The sequence below is a fragment of the Nannobrachium achirus genome (assembly GCF_963921795.1).
Source record: "Nannobrachium achirus genome assembly, chromosome: 18".
In the NCBI taxonomy this organism is placed as follows: Eukaryota; Metazoa; Chordata; class Actinopteri; order Myctophiformes; family Myctophidae; genus Nannobrachium; species Nannobrachium achirus.
The window spans coordinates 42,314,553-42,339,789 of NC_137825.1; the positions used below are offsets into that span (position 1 = coordinate 42,314,553).

A 25,237-nucleotide genomic window follows, 5' to 3' on the forward strand; every position below is an offset into this window, starting at 1 on the left:
ATTTTAAAGGATGCTAGTGATCCACACTCCTTTATGGCCTTCGGTAAGGCTTTCCACATTTTGGTGGTATAGCAGAAAAAAGAGTTTGACCCTTTGTTGGTTTTGACTCTGGGTTGAAAGATAGATAGATAAGATAGATAAGATAGATAGATAGATAGATAGATAAAGATAGATAGATAGATAGATAGATAGATAGATAGATAGATTTTTGAAATAGTAATAACTGAAAACAAAATAGGAAACAAAAATAAAGGGACCCATAAAAACAAGACGGCCGAGTCACGACCCACACATGGGTCCCGACCCAGTGCTTGGGAAACAGTGGATTAGAGAATCACTCTCAATCAAACAGCAGGGGGCAGAAATACGCCAACGGGGCGAGCTTCTTCTAGTCAGCAGCTGGAAACCATAGCTAGAAACACACGCAGAAGAAGAGGAGGTTAAAGTTCAGCCATCTTCTTGTTAGCAACATGGCGAAGCATCACCCTGATTTGATATTCTGTCGTAAGCAAGCTGGTGTCGGTATGTTTTATTCCTCTTCTCCATTATGCTGGTTGGCTGTCTCGTGTCAGGAACGCTTCAACCTTCTATTATAATTGTTTATGCTTGAGATATTCATATTATAACTCTGCTCAGCTCCTCCGTTAGCTGCAATGCTAACGTTACGACCAGGTTACGACGTGCAGTTCATTCATATGAGCTAGGCAGGCTAACCCCACGACGTTGATAATAACAATACTTGTAAATAATGATACTGTATCAGAATCAGAACGTTGTTAATGTACTTCATGCTGTAATTGTGACGATGAGTGTGGCGGATTATTTCTGTATAACGTGGCGTTATTGCCACTATGGCTAGCTGTTAGCCACATAACGTTTGTAGATATTGTGAGGAGGATCAAGTGTCCTGAATCTCCTGATCTGATATGTTGTTTTTCTTTCTCAGCTATTGGAAGACTCTGCGAGAAATGTGAGTACTAGTATGCATTAACTAAATTCACTTCAACCTCACTTTGCTTATGCTTTCTGATTCTGACTTTGTTTCTTGTATAGCAACATGAGTACTGAGTACACAGAGTACAATCACACACACTTTATTGCATGACACCTTTAAAGGAGCATTTCACCCATCCATTTTCAACCTTATCTTTGTATAATTGATCCTCACTCAGTAATGCTCTTTAGAAGTTGGCACAATTTCAGTCTACTAAAACTGCCAGCCAGTGACATCATTCGATGGAAAGAAATGCCAGCCTAGCAGAAACTACAGCCTTTCTCTTACTTGCATCAATGAAAAAATAAAGCTTGAAATCTTGTTTCAAATCACCAAACCTGCCTACCCATCCCCTGAGACAGAGTGAGTATTCATAAATGGTGCCTCCTTATGAGTATTGGCGAGGACCAATTACAGTATCTCACAAAAGAGTACACAGGGTCTACGCCCCTCGCATTTCTGTAATATTTGATTATATCTCTTCATGGGAAAACACTGAAGAAAAGACACTTTGATACAATGTAAAGTAGTCAGTTTTACAGCTTGTAACAGTGTAATATTTATTGTCCCCTCAAAATAACTCGCCACACAACCATTAATGTCTAAACCACTGGCAACAAAAGTGAGTACACCCCTAAATGAAAATGTCCAAATTGGTGTCAATATTTTGTGTGGCCCTAGACACACCTACAAGACTCCAACTGCCTTGCTAAAGAAGTAGAGGTTAAAGGTGATGGACTGGCCAAGCATGTATCAAGACCTAAACCCCATTGAGCATCTGTGGGGCATCCTCAAACGGAAGGGGCAGGAGCACAAGGTCTCTAACATCCACCAGCTCTGTGATGGTCATGGAGGAGTGGAAGAGGGTTCCAGTGGCAGCCTGTGAAGTGGTGGCTCTCTCCATTCCGACATGTCGCCACTCCGAAATTGACTTCTTATTGTCGGAGTGGCGACACTCCCATGGGCCTAAGGGTTAGGGTTAGAGATAGGGTTAGTAGTGTTGGAATGGAGACATGTCGGAAAGGAGACATGTCGGAGTGGAGAGATGCACTCCCTGTGAAGCTCTGGTGAACTCCATGCCCAAGAGGGTTATGGCAATGCTGGAAAGTAATGGTGGCCACACAAAATATTGACACTTGGGCCCAATTTGGACATTTTCCCTTAGGGGTGTACTCACTTATGTTGCCAGTGGTTTAGACTGTGTGGTGACTGGTGAGTTATTTTGAGGGGACAATAAAAAATACACTGTTACAAGCTGTAAAACTGACCACTTTACATTGTATCAAAGTGTCATTTCTTAGTGTTTTCCCATGAAGAGATATCATCAAATATTTGCAGAAATGAGAGGCGTGTACTCTTTTGTGAGATACTGTATGTGAAGATAAGGTTGAAAATGGATGGAGTGGTCCTCTAAAACATTCTACCCAGTATTAGTTCCTAACTCCTTCTAACGCTATGGACCAGTGCTAATTATTTCCATAGAGACCATAAACCATCCCGGTCGTGTGAATTCACATTATCATTTTCATGTGTCTTCTGAACTTCTGTGTCTGCGCTCAGGGTCCTGTGATTGACATACGCTGATTGTCTCTTCCACTTTTTTGTGTCTGCAAAAACGCAGTCTGGGTCCACCACCACATGCTTAATAAAATACATTTCTAGGGTGAAATGAAAAATGTTCCACCGGATGGAGACTCCATTTCTTCTAGATTTTTTACTATTTGTCGTGTGGATGCTTAGCCCCCCCTAAGCACCCCAAACCCAATTGTGATGACAATTATTTAAGGAATAAATAAATAAAATATATAATATAAATATGTGAAAGACAATTGACTGACTGACTTCTATGTAAACCATACTAAAATCATACTTTTTATGCTGGAAAGCACAAAAACCCTATTCGACCACCTACAGTCTACAGATTTGGACCTGGAATCTGCCAATGATCTGGTCTGTTCAGTTATCAATACCCTATTCGAGAGAATCTTGTTTATCGTATTAGTATTATTTATTGTTTTTGTTGACAAAATTCATTAGCCTCCGCTCTAAAAAAAGCCAGCCCCCTCATAGCTCCCCCAGTCACAATTCTCTGGAGCCGTTGCTGATGATAATATCAATTTACTTGACCAGGATGGTTTACCAGGCTATTTATTCCACAGCCAAATAGTCTGCACTACCCAGCATGCTGCTAAATGTTAACACTTCATATGTACCTTTGTTGTACCTTGTACATTTTGCATGTCTTTTTGCCTCCACATTTGTTACTTTGACTCATCTCTACTCCCATACTCACTTATGTAATTACTTTTTTCCAGGTGATGGTAAATGTGTGATATGTGATTCTTATGTGAGACCATGCACACTGGTGCGTATCTGTGATGAGTGCAACTATGGCTCCTATCAAGGCCGCTGTGTGATCTGTGGTGGACCTGGTGTGTCTGATGCCTACTACTGTAAAGAATGCACCATCCAGGAGAAAGATGTAAGTTGATTCAAAAACTGTTGGTATCGGTCACGTCAGTGGTCTTCTTGTAGAATATGAACTAATGTGACAGAATAGATGAATGCATAATTAATACAACTGAAAATCTGTTTAATCTTAGCACATTCTTAGTCTAAATTATGTTAAAAAATGTAATTCCCTGCTCTTTCCCTGGTTCTCCATACAGCGAGATGGCTGCCCTAAGATTGTGAACTTGGGCAGCTCCAAAACAGATCTGTTTTATGAAAGGAAGAAATATGGATTCAAGAAGAGGTGAAGAGACACTAGACCAATTACCAGCGCCTTTACTACAGATTTTCTGTGAAACTTTTTTTTATTTACTTTTTGATTTGTCAGTAAAGATCTTTTTATATTGCTTCTGTGTTGCTCTCTGGTTTCTTTAAATACTATAATGATTATGTTTCTTACACAAATCATGTAAGCGATCTCAAATATTGGAGTCATTCAAGAAATTCAAGTCATTCAAGAATTTAAACAAGAAATGTACCACATATAACATTGCTACTGTTTTCTAGTGTTTTTCATGAGCCCCTATGCTTCAGTCTAATGGAACCAATGTCAACATGGACCCCAATAAATTAATCTACAGTATAACAGATGATCAACTAACTAAATTGGTTTGTAGAATTACTTCAGGGTTCCCACGGTCATGAAATTCCTGAAAATATTTTGAAATTAGAAATATATTTTTCCAGTACTGGAACATTTTTGAATTGATCAAGGGTCCTGGAAAGCCTAATGTATGCAACTAGGCTTGCACATTTCGGGTCTCGCAGCTGTTGCTTGATGCAAACATGCACGGCCGTCATAACTGTAAGGGTCCATTTGGTTCCATTCTGGGGTTTTTTAATCCATAAATGCTTTATTTTTGCTACACTGCCTGTCTTTGGGCATTACTCAAAGGAGTAAGAGACTCATTATTAAGCTGAATGACTTGTATAGGCCTGAAATTGGTTTAAATATTGTGGAATTTTTTTGGAAATTCATTGGTAAAAATGTGTGGGAACCCTGTCACTTGTTCTGACTGTAGACTCACCTTTATATTTTGTCCACCAGATGGCTGTATTGCACATTTGTATGCAGATAAAATTGCAGTATAGTGTAGCATTCTGATGGTGTAGTCACTACACTATATCAGGAGGTTAGAAAAGTAAGTAGAGGATACCTCTTAGTATCTTCTAACTATATACAGTTTGAAATTTGAAAAGGGGCACATTGGAAGTTTTGAACTTGAGTATATGTGTATGCCTGGTTGTACTGTTTTACCCTCCTACAGCTACACAATGAATTATGAATTGTGTCAGCTAGAGCTATTTTTGGAAATGGACCAGACTGGTCGTAATCAGAATCATTTTATTTACTTGTATGTATGATTGCACTTTAAAGTGGTAGGAGAAAATGCTTCAAAACCATCTAGTTTTTCCAACAATGCTTTACTAATATATACAAGTTGGGACACAAAACAGTCACACTTAAAATGCCAACTATCCATTTTGTGTACAAAATAAAAAATAAAAACAAGTCCCTCAAAGTTAAGAACTGTTACTGCACCAGTTAAACAGCAACTGCAACTTGAGCATATAAAAAGCAAATTCATAAAAATGACAAAAACAAGTCAGGAAGCTCATTCGTCAAGGGAGTCACTCAGTCAGCTTTGCCCATAGACTCATTCAGTGAATGATTATTACAAACATTGGAGCCTACATATGGATGGATATCTTGCATTGTTTTAATTTGAGCAACTACAGTAATGTGCTCAATGAAATAAAGTATTTGCATGAGCACAAAAAAAAAGATCTTTCACATAAAATTCCACAATGCCGTTCCCTGAAAAAAAAAAGTAAGAGGCGAGAGCTTTGGTTAAACATTTCCTAACTTTCATGGCTTAACAGTAAATGTTAAATACTTGATTTTTATTTATGTTTACCCATTTAGACCTGAAGCCAATTCTAAATCAGCAGTTCTCAAACTACCGATTTACCCCCAAAATGATGTATTTGGCCGCAGACCACCATCTGAAAATGTTTTGTGCCTGGGACCCCCAGAAGATAAGATTTGTGTTAAAATAAAATAAACTAAATTATTCAATATCTTTAAAACACTTTCAAGACTTTTTCACAGAAAAACGTATGTTGCTATTCATATATAGCTCAAATCTAAAATGACACGGATGCTTTCTCGGTTGTAATGGGATAAAATAAACAAAATTTACAATATAAGGGGATGGAAGCACCACTGCAACATACATAGCTTAATTTTTCTCATTCACCTTTCAGTCTGATTAAAATTATAAATACAAATGGGGCATTGTAAAAAAAAAAAAAAAAAAAAGTGCAAATCGCAGAAAACCTTGGACAAAAGCTTGACTTTAGCTTGTGATATGTTCCAAAATTGTTCCTTGTAAATCTGTAGACTGCATTCATATGGCTGAAGAGTAAGTAGAAGACACAAAACGAAGGAATTCTTGTTCATGACAGGTAGACTTCGTGAGACTTCCTGGTTTGTCTAAGGTCAAAATAAAACAAAACCCTGCAACCCACATTTCCCACAGCTGTGTGTGAGGGCACTTTTGAGCCAGAAGGTTCATTTCCCCCTCAAATTGTTAGCGGTACAGGAGTTAATCCACGATGGCAGATCACACGAGTTTCCCGAGAAGGTGAGTAAAATAGTACACGAGAAGTTGGGTGATTTTAGATGTTTGGTAGAGATCGTGTTCTGTGAGTAAAAAACAAAACATTCTAAAACCCAGAAGCACAGTTATTACAGCCTATATGCACAAACCTGGGTTCACAATGCTATTTTTATTGTATATATATATTTGTAAAATAATGAAACAAGTATAGAAAATATAGTACTATTTACATAGGTCAATGTACTCTACACAGTATGACATTTCCGAAGCATTGTTGGCATTAAAATTAAAAGGTCAATGAGACAAATCACAAGAGAATCTGACTTATCACCACGAACAAGAATGAAATGCTATAGGATAAAGCCTAATATTAGGCTTAACAATAGTGAGATGAAGACTCAAAGAAACATGACAAAACATAGAAGTTCAAATCTGTGGTGGCGTAGAGTACACCGTTTCTCTTTAACCTTTTTTGTCATTGCAATCCTATGAAGCTGAAATGACCAGAATCCAAATCTTAAAGACACAATAAGAAAGAAGTTAATTTCCCATGTAATAATATACAATGTGGAAAAATATAAGAGCGTGGCTTTCAAAGCTTATTTAAAACAGTGGAAAGGAGTTGAAGCAAACTTAAATGGTCTGCATTTCTATTGCGTCTTTTATCCAAAGCACTTTAAAAGGTGCGTTACATTCACCCATTCACACACCGACGGCAGATGCAGCCATGCAAGGCACCACTGCTCATCGGGAACAGTTAGGAGTTCAGTGTCTTGCTCAAGGACACATAAACACAAAGCCAGGAGGAGCTGGGATTGGAACCGGGAGATGGCCACTCTACCTCCTGAGCCACAGACACCCCTTACTTATTGCAAATTAAAGTTGCAATCAGCATTGTTGTTTTTTCCAAGCTATTATGACATGTTTTCTTGGATACTGAATTTGTTACCTGAAGAATAAAGTCATCCCCCACCCCTAGACTAAAAAAAGGAAAAAAAAGAACCCATCCATGCCTCTCCCCTCCAAGTCACGCCCCAAATCCTCTCGATTATCTAATTTGTCAAAATGATTTACAAAACTGAGCTGAACACACACCATAAATGCGGTGCACCGAAGAAGCTCTTGGAAGTCCATTAACACACACTCACACCACACAAATGTATGGTCTTTTAAAAACAAAACCAGTGAAATAAAAATAGAAATCTTTTTCAAAAGACAAAATCCTATAGCATGCCATACATGGAAATGTCATGTATATCTTCACACACACCCTTCCTCTTCATCCTCATCGCCATCTGGTCATGCACCAGTCCAGCTGCATGATTCATTTATTCACTTGCCATTTCCCCCCCAACCAAAAAAATAAATGGATAAATCAGTGATAGCCTAGGACTCTTCCTCTTGCAGCGCACTTGAAAGAGAAGAGAAAAAGGGAGGTGAATCACACAGAAAACAGGAAGGAAGTTCAACATGAGGTTAAGGGAAGAGAGGTTAATGCCATATTTACTTTCATACACTGTTAACACATTTTGAGTCCTTGCTGCTGTGTGAGACTGAATGTAATGAATTAATTTAATATTCATTTTTGAAATACTACTACTTGAATGTGAGACTACATGATTGCAGAGACACAAATTGTCTTTATGTCTGAAAGAATGGTTGACAGTTTAACAACTTTTCCCTCCACTTCTTAACTCTTCTCTTTCTCAGCTCTCCTTTGTCCAATTCCCTGCATACCACAGTTGAGCAACATCTTTTCAGTAGAACAGGAGAAAATGTAATCTATGAGGCACTACTTTGACCAATATAAACTGGTTTATGAAAACAATGACACAGCAAATCCCTGACCTGATTTTATTTTCTTTTCTTTTTTGTTATGACTGATGCAATCTTGTGTGCAAAAGGGCAATACTTCTTAACTCAATATCTAGAATTATAAAATGTTTTATTCTACCTATCTAGGGGCTAATTGAGACCTGGGAAACTAGTGTGAAACGTAGCTTACATGTTTGCCTAAACCTTTCCTTGTTCCCAAGGACTGGATACAGCAATAGGAGCAGGCCAGTTGCTATGTGTGTATGTGCACATATCATATACTTGTTATCGCAGTCCCTTACAGTGATCCGAACTTGGATTCATAGTTGGATACAACATTCTTGAAGCGGCCACAATCCTTCCGGAGCTCAGCCACTTCTGTCCGCAGTGCCACGTTTTCGCGCTCAAGGAACGCGGCGCGGACAGTAATCTGGTTTTCCTTTAGCCGGCGAGCATCACGAGAACGCTTTGCCGCAACGTTGTTCTTCTTCCTCCGCTGCCAGTACTTATCATCCTGAGATGAGAAGAGTTTTTTTTAGAGTTATTTTTTTTACATTGTCTATTTGTCTTTATAAAAAACAGGGTATATTTAAGTATATTTAAGAATAATGTTGCACCTGATGCAGTGTCAGGATTGAGAAACTCTCTCTAAGCTTACCTTCTGTTCCTCGGGCACTAGCACCTTCTTTGCTTTCTTGATCATTGGCTGAGGCTTGAGCTCCTCATCTGTGAACTTGTGCTTGCGTGGATTGAACAGTTCGCCTCCAGGAACACTGGACAACACCAGGTCAGTGGGGTCAGGCTCAAAGTTGACGTCCACCTCGACCTCCTCAGGCTTGATAGGCTCTGGGGTCAGCCTGTTCTCGTCTGTGGTCTCATCTGTGAAGGATGGTGAGAAAGATAATCTAAGCTGAATGCTTCCCTGCTCTACAGCATTAAGGATTAGATTGGGGTACATCTTTAAGTTGCAGCATACTAGTAGTGTCATCAAGAAACAGGAGAAAGGCTCCTGACCTAAGGGCCACATGGCTCACGAGCCGTTGATTCCCAAGGCTAGAACAACGGACTCACTCGCTAGCTTTCACCGTGGACTGAAGACTCACCTTTTCAGACTCCACCTAAACCCATAGCACTACTGAAACACTCAATGACCATACAGGAAGCTAGTTAGCATTAGTTTTTTTTTTTAGGTTTTTTGAATCCTTTTTCTCTTTACTGATTATATTGTTTTTTAGATTGATATTCATATGCATTTGTTATAGTTGTTGATGTTCTGACATGTTATCTTGTTTATTATAGTGATGTATTATCTGCTTATTTTAAGTCGCTTTGGATTAAAAGTGTCTGCTAAATGCCTAAACTGTAAACTGTAAGGCTACTTACTTAAATAAAATAATGTGGAGGCAAAGGTATGGTTCAAATGTTTTCAATAAGCATACATGTGTTTGTTTAGTTGACTTGAGTATCTCTCTGACTTAAAGGTAAAAGGAATTTATGGTCGTTGAACAACATAAAAAGGCAAAACTACTTCATCGGACATAGTAGATATAGGCTGTTTGTTCATAAGAGCATGCAAAACACTACTCCTGCCACCGCTACCCTGTTAGACCAGTTTCTATTTTTTCCCTCCCACTCCCCAACTCCACACACAGCACATTCAAGTGCGGCGTGACTTTCAAAATACACACTAACAGGCCTTTCAAAGCATGCCATGTATGTAGCCTAGGCCCTCACATGTTTAAATGCTACATGTGACAGAGCGACTCCAACAGGTGGAAAAAGGGTGCTAACCAGGTCAAAAACATAAACAAAAGCATGCTGGTGTTTCTTTCAGTCTATTCAAAAATGTTAACAAAAGTATTCTGTAAAGCAGTTAATAAAAATGTACCAGCTTATAAAAATGCACATTTAAAAAGGTGATAACAAAGCTTTATGTCTTGCTATAGTACTACCTTAATGTAATGTACAGGATACTTTAGTAATAGTAAATATCAGAGGAACCTACATTTTTCATTACTGCCTGTGACTGAACTGCATGAATAACTCAAACTGTAATATTATGTAAAAGGTTTGTGTGAATAATGAATGAAAAAACACTCAACATTTGATGACAGGACATGCACAGATAGCTTGTTGCTAGTTAAGATTACACAGCAAAGGTCGCCAGGATCGGGATTCAAACCTGCGACATGCTGTCAGGCTGCAGGTGCCCGAACTCACCTGTATCGATGTCTGAGCTGTCGACAACTTCCTCCTCACAATGGTCCAGTTCCAGTATGGGCAGCAGGCCCACTGGGGCGGCAGGGGTCTTGGCAACCACAGGGGCCTTGGCAGTCACAGGGGCCTTCGTTGCCTGGGCGGCACGAGCTACCACTGTGACCTTTGTCTTCTCTTTCACTCTTTCCTGGCTACTCTTGGGCGAGTCTTCATCCATGGAGGTGGCGATTCCATTCTCCATCAGGAACTCCTCCAGGTCCATGTACTCCAGGTGGAAGTTCTCACCATCGTAAGGGATGGTCTTGTCCCAGATGGCCGGGGTCAGGGCGGCCGTAGGCCCCATCCCACTCCCTCCTCCACCAAGGTCAACATTGTCACCAAGGCCAAGCTTCTCTTTGTCCGTCTCTGGAAGACAACAGTACACACAACAGTATATGTCAGCAGAGTAGTAAATATATGCACAATAGCATGAAGCAGACACGTACATTTTCACACATCAACATGCACAATATGTATACAGACTAAACACACAGACAAGACAGACACTCAAAAGTTGATCCAATGCTTTGGGAGGAGTGAGCGACTAGATGGAAGAATGACTTTGTATAATGTGACAAGATGAGTAAGGAGCAGAAGGCAGTCTAATCTAACTATGGAGGTCAATAGGACAATTGATCAGAAGGTCCACTGAAAGTGCTCCAAATACAGACAAGTGCAGTGGTGGAAAAAGTATCCAAATTTCAAATGTTTTACTTAAGTAAAAGTATCAATAGTGCAATGTAGATATACTCTGTTATAAGTCCATAACTGACAATGTACTTGAGTGCAATGTATTGGCATCAAAATGTACTTAAAGTACCAAAAGTAATAGTACTCATTGTGCAGAATGTCCCATTTCAAGTTTTCAAATGAATACAAATATTTTGAAAATAGCAGATCTACAAGTTCGCGATGTGTGACACACGTGTACAAAACATACATTGTAGAATGTATGTTTTGTAATAATAATCCAAATCTACAAAGTAATTATGCTATGAGAATACTCCTTAAAAAACCCAGAGGGGGCAGTGCTAGTGAGATGTTTGTCACTGCTGGAGTGAGGACTTTTAAAGCACTTTTAAGAAACTTAATGTTCAAATTCATGAAACGGTTGGATGTATCTACTAACGGCATCATTGTGGCACTTTCAAGCCCTGTTATGAGCAGTTCACGATATACATCCAGACTAAGGGTACACTGGTTAAAATGCCTGTGTGTTTTTCCTGTGGGCTAAGATATGTACTATTTATTTTTTACATCTTCTTATTGATTTTTTATTGCCTGTTGTGTTTCTTTTATGTATGGTATAGTGTGTTATGTCTTGTACCCTGTTCTATGGACCTGAGTCCGATAATAAAGATTGAATTGAATTGAATTGAATTGAATTAGTAAATTAAGTTTTCAAAAACATTTTGTGGAGTCAAAGTACAATATTTGGATCTGAGATGTAGAGGAGTAGAAGTAAAGTAAAAGTATTGGGAATTGGAAATACTCAAGTAAAGTACAAATACCTCAAAATTGTATGTACCAATGCACCTTCATACCAATCTGGCTATCCATCATCAAAGAAAAGGTCCCTTTTCACTTGAGCATAGAAGCATAGAAGAGACTACCTTCATACAGAGTGTACAAGTCTCTTGAACTCTACTGGAGGGATGGAACACGATTCTAACAAAGATTGTTCCCCATTTGGTGTTTTAACTACGTACAATGGTGGAGAGTGCTGTCTAACATGTCTGTACTCTGTACAAAATATCCCATAATGTGGGTTCAATTGGGCTCTTCTTGTGTCTTTAGACCTGCAGCTCTGTTGAGGCGAGTCAGAACGTGTCCTCGTTCAGGTCAATCAAATTACATTTGCCAGTTAGGTTAGGATCTGGTGATAGTAAAGGCCAGCATATGATTCATATCATGTTCATACTCAACCATTCCTGGAATGTCATCATTTTAGGTGCAAGGCCACTGTGCCATTGGGCTTATCCATTTTTTAAGGGTCAAATGCCAGGGCAAGAAGGCCATCAAATAAAACAAGATTTTAGTCCATTGAAATAATGAATTGAAATTAAGGGTTACATTTAATATCTGCTGTGAAATAAATACATTGGTATTTACAATCTTATGCTCAGCCCTGCACATTATCAAAGATACTGGATTGGTTTAAAATGGGGACTCAACAAGACACTGGTGTCTACATATTGACAAGACAGAGACAGAGGAGAAATAAATCAACTGGGCAGGTGCATTAAGGCCACTGTGGCCTCAATACATGACATTTTTGGAGGGGCACAAGGCCAAACTGAGGGGCAAGGACGGCCATGGCCTTCATGGCCTCCATGAAATTCCTGCCCATTCAGTGCCCCCTAGGGACCTGTGCATGGGGTCATTGACATCCTGGGAGAGACCACTCCATCCAGGGAAAAAGGTGATCACTCTGAATATATTTCTATTGTTGCTGCAAAATGTAGTGACTCTTCTCTCTAGTCCAGGGGTTCCCAAACGTTTTTGTCTCAGGGCACCCCATAAATATTGTTTTAATCCGAGGCACCCCATAATAATTTTCACTCCCAGCACCTTATATTTATAGCATATCGTCGTTTTCGGGTGGAAACTTTGTATGTCCAAAACCGTTCATTTTGTATTTATCATCTAACAAATGTACTAAACTAGTGAAAACAGCAGATCTACAAGCAGATGCGAGGCGTTGTGTGCTTGCAGATCGGCTGTTTTCACTAGTTTTGTGCGACGGTCTTGTATGATGAAGCAGGGCTTTGCTTTACCAAAAGACATACACATTTGAAACTTGGAGATACGAGGTTTCTACCCGACATTGACGATATTTTAGTGATTATGTTGCGAGGAAAACATTGAGATAATAGCCATTTTGGTTAGAACTGATGCCCCGTCACCCACTTTGAAAACCCCTGCTCTAGTCTAAGGGGACAAGTAGACCCAAACCATGACAGGAAAATGCCCCCACACCATAACAGAGCCACTGGACCCCCTCGCAGTAGGAATTAAACATTCAGGCCCAATTGCGCAGAAGATCATTAAGGACTCATCTCACTATATAACCCTTTTCCACATCTTGGTAGACCAGTACCTATGGCTTTTGAAGCACTTAACTCTCAAATGTGTATTTGTCTTTGTAAGGACGGGTTTATACCATAGAGTTTTAAATAATATAAGGTTTATACACTGCAACCCGGATAAATCCCTTTGTTTTTTTTCCTTTTATGTATGCTTTCTAACCTTTTTCTCCCCAATGTAGTAGTTTTGCCAATATATCCCTTTCTATGTAGGATGTGGATGTTAGACTGTAGGATGTGGATGTCAGACTGTGTTCTTGCTGACAGTCTGATCCTGCCCCTACATTGACATTCTCAGTCATCTGATGAAGATGCACTTGGTTTTCCTTACACATTGCACTAATGCATGAGCATCACTGTCATTGAATGTGCAATTTCGACCAATTCCCAACCATATGATGTCCCTATGTATTAGCATTTTTCCCATTCATTAAAATGGGAGGCTCTCTCCATTCCGACATGTCGCCACTCCGAAATGGACTTCTTATTGTCGGAGTGGCGACACTCCCATGGGCCTAAGGTTTAGGGTTAGGGGTAGAGATAGGGTTAGTGTCGGAATGGGGACATGTCGGAAAGGAGACATGTCGGAGTGGAGAGATGCACCCCATTAAAATGTGTCACTTTTATCACTGTTCCTATTGCAACACCAACAAGTTGAGTAGTCTTCGTGACTGAAGATCCTGCCATCCCTGCCACAATAATGAACCCTCTTTCATAGGCACCCTGGCCTGGACCTGCTTGGCATTTTTAGATTTCTATCTGTGGCCCAGAGGATATATGCCACAGATGGGATGTTAATTGCAGTCCACCTGTATGAAATCATCTGCATTGTTTAACACTCAGTAATTCAGATTTTCTTTTCATATCTAAATCCTTGTAGATCCTTGTTTGCTTAGCTCCTACTTGTAACTCGCATGTTCCTAGATGTCTTTTTCTTTTTCATATAGGCTATTTCCTAAATAATATTTCATGTCAACCATCCACTTCTTTTTATTAATTGTATGACAAAGAAAACAAGCATTTAGTAGCCTACACACCAATGAAATGTTCCTTTCTTTTATTTATCCCCACAGTATTGTCTAAATGTAAAATGTTCCAGTTATAATTATTTGCCCCAATCTTTCTGGGTTGTGGTCCCAACATGCGCGCAAGCAGTTTCGGGATTTTTCGGCTAAACTCGTTCAAATACGAACTCTTTCTTGCTCCACACACGAACCTACTGGACTTACCGTCGTCGCCCTCGAGTAAATTCGGTGGTGGTGTTTCCATTATTTTCTTTATAACCACAGGGAGTGACCCATGCAACCCCAGCATGGTCGTTTCCAGTGTGATGGTTAATGGCTCCTTGGACATCCTTGCTCCTTTGTTTTATAGAATTATTAACAAACTTAATGTCCAAAAAAGTATTCTATTCGCTCAATAACAACTGGAATAGCCGGTTGCCAAATATATCCCCCCCACTCTGAAGCTGTCGTTGATCAGGAAAAAAGCGCAATTCGATCCTAAGTGCTGAAAAGGTAAGAACACTGTTCAAGACATCACAGAACAGTGCAGTGTGCATGGCCCAATTCCACAATAATTCGCTAGTCAATCGAAGCCGCGCCTCTCCTGCTGTTGATAGGCGAGCTTTGCGTCAAACATCATGAATATTAACTACAGGCCGAGACAAAAAAAGAAAAGAAAAATATATTATCATTCTAATGAAACAGCCTGCTGTTGACAAGCAGTAATGAATATTAACATTGTACACGAATCAGCCTGCTATTGATTGGTTTGGGTCAAACTCAAACAAAATGAATAAGAAAAAAATGAATATTATTAGTAAACGAGGCGGGGCACAACACAGACAACCCGGCGCTGAGACAAACCAATGGGCATCCTTTCACCAAGTCCAAAGCCGAGGAAAATGTCACAGAGAGGAACCACGTTATTTTTCAAAACTACCTAGAACTAAGTAAGGGAAGTAATCCCTATCACAGTTGTGCAGCCTTCCTTTATCCGTTTCGGATATTCAGTTGTTTTCGCAAAGAATGACAGCGTGTTCCAACGATTAAAATAAAAAAATAAAATAAAGCAACAACGGATTTACTTTGGGCGCACTCGACCAAAATGTTATTATTGGACGTTTGCTGTGCTGTCATATCTAGACCGACCAACTACTGTATGCCTCTGTGGGCTCCAGCAGCACGCGGTTGCTCTCACGTTGAAAAACATGTGCTGTCATATGTTACATATGTCAGCAGTGGCCAGCCAATAGAACAGCCAGGTTCCACGTTAACATGGGTGCTGCTGCATAGAGGAGGAGAAACGGGCGTTCATGTTATGAAACATCCATACAGTAGCCTATATACTCTTATTATTATGATACACGAACGTGTAGGCTACTGTTGTCTTTTCATGATATTATTTTGTTTTATGTCATCATACGATCCAATAAAAAATGGTTCCATAATAAAGCAGTAGCTTTCCTTTTTGCCTTTTCTGTTATTTAAACTTTACATTGTAAAGCACTTTGTAAAATGGCTAAGTGGTATACCAATACAATGTAATATGATTATCTTTATGTAGGCCTACATTTTAGTGTGGAAGAAATTCAGAGGGAGCTCTTATTCATTGTGTCAGGATATGTCTTCATATTATCCACAATAAGAATCGGCACACAATGTTCTATTTATGCTGATTACTTTACCAGCAAGCAGTACATTTTACTTTATCAAGTTTAGCAATAAAGAATACTGTGGTGGTGGTGGTGGCTGTAGTGTTTTGGCCATCAGCTGCACTAAGGACATGGTCATTTTTTATTAAGTATAATATTAGAGAATACTGGCCTTGGCCTATAAACAAATGTAAATATTAAAGGAGGACAACTAATCTACTATGATAACAAGCCTTGTGTCTAGTGAGTTATGGTTAAACCTGCATGTGCTGCATTATGTTGGTGCAAAAATATTACGCGAAGTGTGCATCACTCATTCCTAATCCTACAGCCCATAGTGATGGCCATCGAGAACCAAAAGCATAGGTCCCGTGATAATCTGTTTTCACCAAAACAGTGTGGCCTGAGCAGGGCCCCAGCCTCTCCCATCTTCAAGGTCAACTGCCAGTGCAGTCACTAAAGAGGAATATCGAAGATGGATGGAAGAAATTTGTTATAGTCTACACAACAATCTACACTAAAGAAAGCAAGTCATTGAAACACTTGCCATCACATTGCTCCGGTAAACAGACAAGAAGAGAGAGAGAGAGAGAGAGAGACACACACACGCGCGCGCACGCACGCACGCACGCACGCACACACACACACAGTGTGGTGGGTGGAGATGCATAGCCTATGAATTAGTTAACTGTTTCTGAGTATAATCTGAGAAAACAGAATGCACTAGTCTCCAATCTTGTGACAGCAGGGAAGAGGGAATGAGGGAGTGAATTATTGATTCCATACTGTCAATACTGAAGCCCTGGCCTATATCATAAAGGCGGCATGCATTTTACACAGGCATGACAAGTGAGCACAGGCCATTATCACCCAAAAGGAAAACAAATACTACTTTGCCCTTGAGATCATGTGCATCCAGTATGTATAGCTGGTGAGAAAGACTGTCTCGCGGACAATGTAGCTGGCTGTAACTTAATCCCCACCCCAGTTCCCCCTATAGCTTTTATGAGGTCAAGTGTAAGAAGGACCTTGACCTTTGGCTTTGGACCTTGAATTTTCTCTCTAGCACCCGGGTGGGGCCCGGGGTATTAAAATATCACAGTGAAATCAGAAACACTTTAGTGAATGGAACATCACTTGTTTCAATTGCATCCAGTACTTATTGCAGGATACTGACAGAATATAGCAACTTAATTGCCTAAGATTACAGTTGTGACATATTATTAGTGCACAGTAAAATCCTTGGTGTCCATTTGGGTCCATCTTTACACTTTCAGAGTTACAGTATATAGTAACACTGATGATTGTATTTTGTATTATGTTATTCTGCCATGACTGTAATATCAGGATAAGGCGATTAAATAGGCCCACAAAGCAAAGTTAATCAGTCTCAGAGGCACCCACATATTTGGCTTGCATGAATAAAAGTGAAACATAAATGGGATCATCGCATGCGTCACTACTAGCATGTGTGCCACTTCTCTGGCCATGCAAATATGGCTGCACGTCTGAGGACAGGACCACTGTCATCATGACACAGCAGTTTTCAGTCACGTGTGTGTGTGTGTGTGTGTGTGTGTGTGTGTGTGTGTGTGTGTGTGTGTGTGTGTGTGTGTGTGTGTGACGGTCACCAGCACTTTCGCCTATAACATATTCGCCTACACGCATTTGGTCCTTTCGCCTGGCATTTTCGCCTTGGAGGAGAGTCTTTTCACCTACCTGTCTGAGCCATTTCGCCTACCCTCAATTCTGCTGTCAGACTGTCCATGTTTGCAAATTATCTCTTTGTCATTTAAATAGTATAGTGACTGTGACAGTGGTGTCAAGTGAATCTAACAGTTTACTTGACATTTGTAATTTACATCACATTTTATTCCTAATAAATGGCAAAATAGTTTTTTATGCCTGTTGACAGGCAAGGTTGATTCTATAGGCTAGGTGTAGCATATCTTATATAGACCTATATAGGCTAATAGCCTACATATATATTTTGTATAGCCTAATGTTAAAACAATAATAGACCTACAACACTGTTCATTTTACAATACTGTTCAATACTGCACCAAAGAATGTATAGTATCGGGACATGGATTAATTAATTATTTGGGCGCACCTGATTCCAATAGCTCTGTATTTATGTGATTACTATGGAGTGCATAGGATAGCCGTGTGTAGGTTTGACATGTAACACCACTGTCACAGTCACTATAATATTTAAATGACAAAGAGATAATATGAAAACATGGACAGTCTGACAGCAGAATTGAGGGTAGGCGAAATGGCTCAGACAGGTAGGTGAAAAGACTCTCCTCCACGGCAAAAGTGCCCCGCGAAAAGACCTGGCGAAAATGTTATAGGCGATTATGCCTGACACCTGTGTGACTGCTTGACTATTACTGCTTGACTATTACTGTCCAGTCAGTGGGTTCACACAGGGTTCATATGAAGGACTGAATTGGGTGGTGGTGTATATTTTTGCTTGTGTGTGTGTGTGTGTGTGTGTGTGTGTGTGTGTGTGTGTGTGTGGGGGGGGGGGGGGGGGGGGGGGTTAGGATTTGAGTGGCACACATGCCATATTCATCTATCTTTAATTAAATCAGTGGAAATGTACGTAATTTATGTATTTATTCCTCAGTATGTCGGTTAGTCAAACTTATGGGAATTGTGCCATGGTCACCATTAGGTCAAAGAGAGATGGATTGGTGAAGACATTTGGGAACAATTTACATAAACAAACACTGTGGTACAGATTTCCTCTTGGAACCAGGCCCTTTTATTTCAACTATAGAACAGAAGTGGAAAGTTACAATGAGTAAATAACGTCAATTTCTATCCACATTCAACTACCTGCACACATGTAAACTTGAAATAACCTTTTTCTTTTTGAACAATTATTTCTGGTTATTTTCTCACGGAGTTTGTCATGGCCAGACAGTTCCCTATATGTGTACTATAGTCCTGGTCATTGCCAACTACCACTTGTTGGCCTGTGGAGGGTATTGTCAACCACATGCCTCCCCTGATACACAATGGCGTCACCTGACAGTGAGAAGTTTTACCGGGAGAGTGTAACGCACACAGAGGTTCACACTATTTTATTCCCCTCCCCTCCCCATTGAACAGATGCCCCCAACAACCAGTAGGAGTCACCCATGAACACTTGTGTTCTAGACTGGAGAGAGCAAACCCAGGCCTCTGCAAGTAGTCTGGTGGCAAATTTAACAAATAACAGATCTAAAAGCTTACAACACTTAGCACTGCGACACGTTGTAAGCTTGTAGATGCTTGTAGAGCTTGTGGCTATTTTCAATAGTTTTGTCCCGCCTGGAACTACAAGCTCACAACACATTGTGAGCTTGTAGAACTGCTATTTTAGCTATGGAGGGGAAAGAGAAACAAATTGAAATCTTCGCCTGTAATGACATTCTCTTTTTGATAATTACAGACAAGCCTCATGCAGAGCCATGCTGTAGAAATGTCCTCAAATGACGTTTGGCAAGTCAGTCAGTGGGCAAGTCAGTGGAGTGGGTAATGCCTCAATGTCTAAAGCTGACCTATGTGACATCACATTGTTGACTCAATGACCAAGACAGCCTGTTCTGACAATCATATATGGAGAGCCCTGATGTCATCAATATTAAGCCCATATTTGGCAATGCCCATATATAGAAACTCCATATAATAAAATGTTTGGGTTTTGTCGCATTCCTAAGATGAAGATGTGGTTATAGTAAACTTACCCTGACGGTTTCCCCATCCAGTGCCATGCATTTGGGTCCCCATCCAGGGCCATGCATTTGGGTCCCCATCCCGGAATCAATGGGGGTACATTTACTATAATAATAATTTACTATAGTAAATAATAATTTTACTATAAAAATAAATAATAATTTGTCTTAGGAATGCGACAAATACAAAAAGTTGGGGGGTGAACTACTCCTTTAAGTTCATCATACAACACACATGAAGCCTGTCAGACAGAAGGCAAACAGACAACAGTGCCATCTAGTGATGAGATAAAAACTTTAACATCTGCAGTTCTTCCTCCATGACTCCCACATAGTTGAAGTGGTGGAAGAAGTACTGGGCTTTGTTACTTAAGTAAACGTAGCCATACCACAATATAATACTGTTACACTCATACTCTCTTACAAGTAATAGTATTCTATTCAAGATTGTTGAGTAAAAAAAAAAAAGCCTACTCAATAAAATAAAAAAATATAATGTGTGCAGTGCAGATTAGTTTTTATGCACTAAACTAAAGTTTATTCTTTTCAACACTTTGGAAATGTTTGCCCCTAACGAAACAAGTGGGTACACTTTTTTCTGTGGCCACCATGCTTGCGCCCCCTAGCCACCCCTTCCCCCCCTGGAGCCGCCCCTGTCAGTAGCCTACCCATTCCTAAAATGCACAAATTGCCAGCTGTACTTTGGAAGAATCATTCTTAATGAAACACTTTCACAATGAGGTCTGTGGATTATAATCATGATGTATAACCTGGTCATGATATCTGGAAAGAGAAGCTGCAGTTGAATTTTTCCAAATGTAAATTTCGGCACATGCCACAAACTGGATATCAATATTGACTATGGATAAGAAAATTTCTACAAATCACACCAAAACTATCTACTGTAGATGGATAGATAGATACTCCAGGTGGATACTCCAGGTGTATTTTGAAGTGTCTCTTTAAAGTTATTTGTGTCAATGGTAAAGTTACTTTTTAATTAACAGATACATGGCTTTGATTTGAAATGTTCACAATCACAGCAAACTATATTTTGTCAACTAGTGACAGAATAGGACATTTACCTTTGTTAAATAACACGCACGCACGCACGCACGCACGCACGCACGCACGCACGCACGCACGCACGCACGCACGCACGCACACACACACACACACACACACACACACACACACACACACACACACACACACACACACACACACACACACACACACACACACACACACACACACACACACACACACAGTATATAGGTTAGGCCTATATAACATAACTGGTAGTAGAATATGATATACCGGTACTCATATCATATTCTACTACCAGTTATGTAGCAGGCTACATCTGCTGCAGTGGTTGGAGGTGGTCTCGTTTCTCTTCCAATCAATGGAATCAGTTGAGAAATGTAGACCCTGGACTGGACTGTTGGCCTGGGTATGATAATAATTCGTCTGAAGTTCATACAGTACGTGCAATATCTCCTGGCTATAGGCAGGGAATGCCTCCGAGACCTAGTTTCAAATACCCAAATTGCAGGACTATTATTAGGTAACCTAACCAACCATGTAACCAACCAGATGCTACCATGCAACGAGCCAATCATTCGAGGCTTGAGCATGCTTACCTAAAGAGAGAGCATGTGCCGGACCACGTTGGCCAACTGGCTATGTAGAGCACTGTTCCTCAAACTTTTTCCATGTCAAGGACCCCCAACATGATGGGCTATGCATTTGGTTGTGGACCCTGTCTGAAAATATTGTGCCAGGGACCCCCCCACAAGATTTTTGTTTTATTATCTGAATTCGATGCTTTAAAGGACAACTTTGTTTTTTTACAACAAGGGTTCATATTTTAGATTGTAATTAGAGAAAAGAAAAAGTGAGTGTTAAAATGTTTTAATTTGCTTTGTTCTATTGTTTTATCGCGTTTACTGTGCTAAAATGTGGGGCATGCGTACGCATGGGGGCATGCGTACAAGTGGCTAAATATGTCTTTTTAGACAAGCCAGCAGTTTCTTTATTGCTATTTACAGTAACACTTCTAGCCCCCATAAGTCACATCCAACCATGAAAGGTTGCGTTGTATCTCGGGAATGGGCTTATTCTGTGTAAAATGACATACTTATCCACTTGTACGCATGCCCCCAACCACTGAAATAAGAATCTCTAAAACAATAGAAAGAAGTAAATGAATCATTTTAACACACATATATTCTTTAACTACAATCTAAAATATGAATCCTTGTTGTAAAAAACTAAAGTTGTCCTTTAACTCATTTGGATGGGGTCAGCATTTCGTGCCAAGGACCCCCAAATTGATATGTATCTGGACCCCCATCTGAAAAGGTTTTGTGCCAGGGACGCCCCGGAAGAGAAGATTTGTGTTTACAATTTATACATGATCAAAATGTTCCAATCGTTTTCTATATTTTCCAAAAATCAGGATAGTTTAAATTTTGATAAGTTAACTACTTTTGCTGGACCCCCCCCCCCCTCCCCACTTTGAGAACCAATGGTCTAGAAAACATTGACCAATCACGCCAAGTCAACCATTAGTCAACTCAACAGTTCACGTTTCTGAATGAATTATTAACAGTGAAAGTATTGTACTTACAAGTACGATTTTGAGGTATTGTAGCCTACTTTACTTGAGTATTTCCAATTTCCAATAGTTTTACTTCCACTCCAATACTTCTCGGATTCAAATATTGTACTTTTACTCCACTACATTTATTTTGAATACTTTGTTTATGGTTACTAGTTACTTTGCAGGTTTTTATTATTATTACATAACATAGGCTACATTACCCACTTCAGCCATATACCGGTAATTTATTTGAAAATAGCCTGCATTGTGAGCTTGTAGATGATCTATTTTCAAAAGATTTTTGCACATTTGAAAACTTAATTGACCCTTGAAAAGCATTAAGGATAATACTTTTACTTTTGATACTAGTACATTTTGATGCCTTTTTGTAGCCTACTTTTAGACTTCTACTACTTGTAACAGTAGGCTTTTTATATTGCAGTTGCAGTGATATAAGTAAAACATTTGAGTACTTTTTCCCACCACTGATTATGACAACTAAATTGTAATATTTCAGTTTTTCAGAGAAGTGTTGGCAGAAGTTAATTGTAAATAAAGGTTCCTAGAATTAATTAATCAACCTTTAACTCAATTCTGTTGAGTGTCACGAATCACCACAGCCAGGCTCTGGTATGTGGTTGGTTATACAACACTCTCTCACGTTGTAGGCTACTTGTAAGTAGGCTAGCTGACTATTGCTGAAGCTGCTATTCAAATCTTAGGTGAAATAGGCTACATTTTGGCCAAATTGGCACAATTAAACGGCAACCAAATAAAGAGATACAGCATTATTATGTTAGCTCTAAGCCATCACACAGTCTTTGCAACACATTGACAACAGTTATTGCTTCAGCTCTAAGCCCTCACACAGTCTTTGCAACACATTGACAACAGTTATTGCTTCGCTTTCACAGATTCTTACCGTTGTCATCAAGGACAGGAACAGAAAACGGGTACTCAAGAAGAGTCTTGAAAATCTCCGGAATCTCTGTCATCTCACTGATCTCAGTCATCTTTAGCGACTTTAAATCGGCACAGGTTGTTCCAGCTGATCACTTATGTAATGGCCATTTACCGACCAGCGCAGAAAAACGTACGTTTCCAGCAACCAAACAGCGTTCACTTAATTACTTTTGCTGTCTATTTTGACATTTGACATGCGGGCACACGCTAGAACAGCAAAACTTTTATTTTTTGACGTCCAAGGCTCGCACTGTACAAAACATGTTATTTAATTCACCACGCCCCCTTTCCCGCATTGGTTTGTGGAGGCTCAACCCTTGGTAACCCTTGGTAACCAGCAGCAGGATGTCGGCCTATTATTAGGTAACCAACCATGTAACCAACCAGTTGCTACCATGCAACGAGCCAATCATTCGAGGCTTGAGCATGCTTACCTAAAGAGAGAGCATGTGCCGGACCACGTTAGCCAACTGACTATGTAGAGCACTGGTCCTCAAACTTTTTCCATGTCAAGCAAGGACCCCCAAAAATAATAGTCTATGCATTTGGCTGTCTGAATTTGACATTTTCATTTGCCTGCATGGGGATCCTCTGGAAACCCCTAAAGGACCACTGGGGGGTCCCCAGACCCCACTTTGAGAACCACAGATTTAGAGAAAGCAAACCATGGCTACCTGTGTTGATTTTGGCAATCATAAAAATCACAGTCCATCTCTACAGAAACCATTTAACTCAGAATTTGTGTAAAACTGGTGTACAGTATGGTCTTAAGATGGTCTTATAGATGACTTCTAGGCTATTTATGTACCCTACATTAGAACCATATTTAACCAGTTGAGTAGTTGAGCTAAATAGTGACGTTCACAGAAGGTTAATTTTGGGGTACATTTCAACCCCAAGTGTCAAGGGTAGTGTCTGGTTACAGGCGATGCAGTGTTGCCATCAATGCAGAAGTCAAAGTGGATGTTGTATTCACCCAGTGCCCTTTGTCAAATCGACAGCAATAATGTACTGAACATTGTGTTTGGACAGAAGACCTTCCTGCACAATACATGGACAAGTTGGATTGCTGCTTCATAATAATGAATGGCTAGAAAGTAGAAACAGGTTTAAGATTAAGGTATTCACAACTTAAATCCTATTTCACACTTCCATCTTTACTTAAGATGGTGTCGCATTGCAAAAATAGCTGATCTCCAAACTCAGCACATCATATGAGCCTGTAGATCTGCTATTTTCAAAAATGTGAAAACGTTTTTGAAAATATTCGCCCATATGACACATTGCTCAAATAGGGACTCCATGTGTAAATATCCTTTTCCACTGCAGCGCGATACGATAACTATATTTCTCCATTGAAGTGGACGAGAATGGATGGTAGCGTCCACACCACAACGATAATGCCGACATAATTGTCTAATCTCAAAGGGAAGATATGCTGGGAACCCAGCTGATATGGTGGAAAGAAACAAACAAACAAACAAACATCTTTTTCTAAAACGGTCTCCGTTTATTAAATGCTTGCAAGAGATTTGGTCCACTTGTGTTATGATTCACTTCCAACCAGGGAGGAGAAAGGAGAAAACAAAGACAAAAAGGTAGAATAGACAACAAAATGTAAAAATACAGTACAAAAAGAGGCCTGGTTTCATCGCTTCTTAAAACCATGGTTTCTTTATCCGAGTTCTTGAAAATAATCCAGGCATCTGCCAACTGATCAATCATTAACAATGAACAAAAATGTATCATCATGAACAGATGTGAACTGGTTTTAAAAGCGTATAACCTTGTTTCACTAACTTTTGAATAAGCCATAACCACGGTGGAGGAACCAAAATTCATGTCAAGGTTTCTTGTCAAGAACAGAAAATAATTCAGTTTAAAAATGCCACAAAGTGACAATACCATCTTAACCGAGTGGTTTCAGCACTACTTGGCAAGTTTCTTTATTAAATAGCCATCTATGAATGGAACTGATTAGACTGAGAAAAAAAAG

General features: G+C 39.7%; 2 protein-coding genes across 3 annotated transcripts; one reads left to right on the forward strand and one right to left on the reverse strand.

Moving 5' to 3' along the window:
• The first annotated feature begins 424 nt into the window (after positions 1 to 424).
• Positions 425 to 3,852, forward strand: phf5a (PHD finger protein 5A). The gene is made up of 4 exons (XM_080747961.1): positions 425 to 522; positions 947 to 970; positions 3,310 to 3,476; positions 3,664 to 3,852. Exons 1-4 carry the CDS (start codon positions 471 to 473, stop codon positions 3,751 to 3,753), a joined length of 333 nt encoding a protein of 110 aa, XP_080604087.1. The 5' UTR covers positions 425 to 470; the 3' UTR covers positions 3,754 to 3,852.
• A 1,268-nt stretch (positions 3,853 to 5,120) lies between these two features.
• Positions 5,121 to 23,330, reverse strand: tefa (TEF transcription factor, PAR bZIP family member a). Of its 2 annotated transcripts, none has more exons than XM_080747947.1 (5): positions 23,201 to 23,330; positions 10,165 to 10,566; positions 8,603 to 8,823; positions 8,247 to 8,458; positions 5,121 to 7,540 (listed from the first exon to the last, which is right to left on the reverse strand). In XM_080747947.1, the coding sequence occupies exons 1-5, from the start codon at positions 23,289 to 23,291 to the stop codon at positions 7,516 to 7,518; spliced, it is 951 nt and encodes a 316-aa protein (XP_080604073.1). In that variant the 5' UTR covers positions 23,292 to 23,330; the 3' UTR covers positions 5,121 to 7,515. The 2 variants fall into 2 exon arrangements, with proteins under 2 accessions (XP_080604073.1, XP_080604072.1); XM_080747946.1 differs by lacking the exon at positions 23,201 to 23,330 and adding an exon at positions 14,516 to 14,725.
• Positions 23,331 to 25,237: the final 1,907 nt, after the last annotated feature.

Excerpts from the sequence above, each read along its gene's own strand:
- phf5a (XM_080747961.1), top strand. The coding sequence starts at position 471 with ATGGCGAAGCATCACCCTGATTTGATATTCTGTCGTAAGCAAGCTGGT. Across the intron at positions 971-3,309 it reads TGGAAGACTCTGCGAGAAAT|GTGATGGTAAATGTGTGATA; the intron begins GTGAGTACTAGT and ends ACTTTTTTCCAG. Across the intron at positions 3,477-3,663 it reads GCACCATCCAGGAGAAAGAT|CGAGATGGCTGCCCTAAGAT; the intron begins GTAAGTTGATTC and ends TTCTCCATACAG.
- tefa (XM_080747946.1), bottom strand. The coding sequence starts at position 14,639 with ATGTCCAAGGAGCCATTAACCATCACACTGGAAACGACCATGCTGGGG. Across the intron at positions 10,567-14,515 it reads TTTACTCGAGGGCGACGACG|AGACGGACAAAGAGAAGCTT; the intron begins GTAAGTCCAGTA and ends GTTGTCTTCCAG. Across the intron at positions 7,541-8,246 it reads GAATCCAAGTTCGGATCACT|TGCGCTGCAAGAGGAAGAGT; the intron begins GTAAGGGACTGC and ends TTCTCTTTCAAG.